Source organism: Ceratina calcarata, unplaced genomic scaffold, assembly GCF_001652005.2.
Source record: "Ceratina calcarata isolate Rehan_Ccalc_2016 unplaced genomic scaffold, ASM165200v1 scaffold2898, whole genome shotgun sequence".
NCBI classification, from domain to species: domain Eukaryota; kingdom Metazoa; phylum Arthropoda; class Insecta; order Hymenoptera; family Apidae; genus Ceratina; species Ceratina calcarata.
In genome coordinates, this window is record NW_017151361.1 from 1 (window position 1) to 1,847 (window position 1,847).

The following is a 1,847-nucleotide window of genomic DNA, read 5'->3' on the forward strand; positions in this document are numbered from 1 at the left end:
GTACTTTAGCTAAGAAATTCTTTCTAACAAAAATGAATACCGTAGACTTCCGTACGCGGAGGATACGTTTCGTGCAATAGGATATCGCGTTATAACGGAGCGCGTTATACGAGTGACAGGCGAGGTGCACTGTGAATAACGACATGGGAAAAAGTTAATGTTCAAACTTACTTTTTTTTGGGCGCTGACATTGACGCGTACGTTTCGTCGTTTTCTTGGTTTTCGCCAACTTCTTGTAAAACCTCCAAGTCTTCGTATATGGAGCCTTCAGCTCCATACTTCCTCTTATTGTTAGCCGTAAAATAGTGAGACATCACTTCTGTCTGACTTCACTGAGAAATCACGTTATACCTCGGTAAATGTCGATGCACGACTGAGTTTTCCACATGCGAAAGAGTTTTTTGTCATGACGAACCCCTCCACTAAGAAAATGTTTTCCGCGGTGCGCCCCTCCACTAAAAAATATTTTCCGCGATGCACCCCTTCGCTGAAAAACAAAGCAAACACCACACTTAAATGTTCGCGGGTACAGGTTGGAGCGTATGCGCGTTGAGGATTTCTTGCAATGCGCAATCTCCAACGCAACATGAACGACCAATCAAAACGATTTTCGCATGCGCATTTCGCGTATTTATAGTGCCAAACTATACCGCAAGGATGAAACGGGATGAATGAGCATCCGGAAAATTAGCACTCTTCCTGTTGATCACCGACCATCGCGCATACGGCACATTTCATTGCAGTCAACAAGTGAGGAAAGTGACAACTTAAAGTGAGATAAATTTACGTTTCCGCATTCCATTATGGAACGTGAAAATTCTAATCTATCAATCCATTGTTCGCGGAAACCAGTGAATAAATTATTAGATAGGCAGAAACGTAGGATGAGACGTAAAATCCTTGAACATGCGAGACTGCAGTATTGTTCGCAGAATGCGAATAATGAGAATTCAACCCGCATCATCGGTGATACGCAAGCTGTTCCGTCTACTTCTGCTAATCCTTCTTCATCGTTCACTGCTGTTTGTACCCATGAGGAGATCGTAGAGGATGTGGATATGCCGGATGCTGCATCAATTTGTCCACCTGCTTCAGAGGTAGAGTGTTCCATTTCTTCAAATGCTTCGAAGAATTCAGATGATTCATTAAGTTCTTCATTTCAACCTTCTTTCCGTGAACGTTTAGCTTCATATATAGTAGATAATAATTTAACTCATGCCCAGGGCAATAATTTGCTATCTCTATTACGTTCAGAAGCTTCGAGTTGTCCTCATGTTACAATGTCTTCCTTATTAAGTTTGCCAAAAGATGTTCGAACGCTTCTTGGTACAGCCCGTGGCAGTATTGTTATCTCGGTTGTACCACCAGGAGAATATATTCATTTCAATGTACAATCTCAAATATTAAAGGAATTGGTAAACTCTTCTCATGTAACTTATAGTAACTTGACAGAGTTACAATTAGATATGCATACAGATGGATGTGCCTTGGACAAATCTGGTTATATTCATGTTTGGCCTATTCAGTGTAGAATTGCAAATCTACCAAATAGCAGACCAATCGTTCTGGGTATTTATAAAGGTAAGCAAGAACCATCTGATCCGAATGGTTTCTTTGACAAAGTTATCACTGACATCAAGCTTCTTATTTCTTCTGGAGGCATTACTTTCAATGGATACACGATACCAATTACAGTACGATGCTTTATAGCTGATGCACTAGGTCGGGCATTCATACTTAACCATCTTGGACATGTGTCTTACAAACCCTATTCCAAATGCACGATTCGTGGTGTACAAGTACAAAACCGCACTGTATTCAATGGTGTCCATCACCCTCTACGTACC

The 1,847-nt window shown here is 41.1% G+C and overlaps 1 protein-coding gene across 1 annotated transcript; it reads left to right on the forward strand.

The window, feature by feature from the left end:
• Window positions 1-884: 884 nt before the first annotated feature.
• LOC113464183 (uncharacterized) lies at window positions 885-1,842 on the forward strand (the record flags this gene model as incomplete). The annotated part of the gene is made up of 1 exon (XM_026812596.1): window positions 885-1,842. A coding segment is annotated over exon 1 (958 nt), but the record flags the coding sequence as incomplete, so codon positions are not given.
• Window positions 1,843-1,847: the final 5 nt, after the last annotated feature.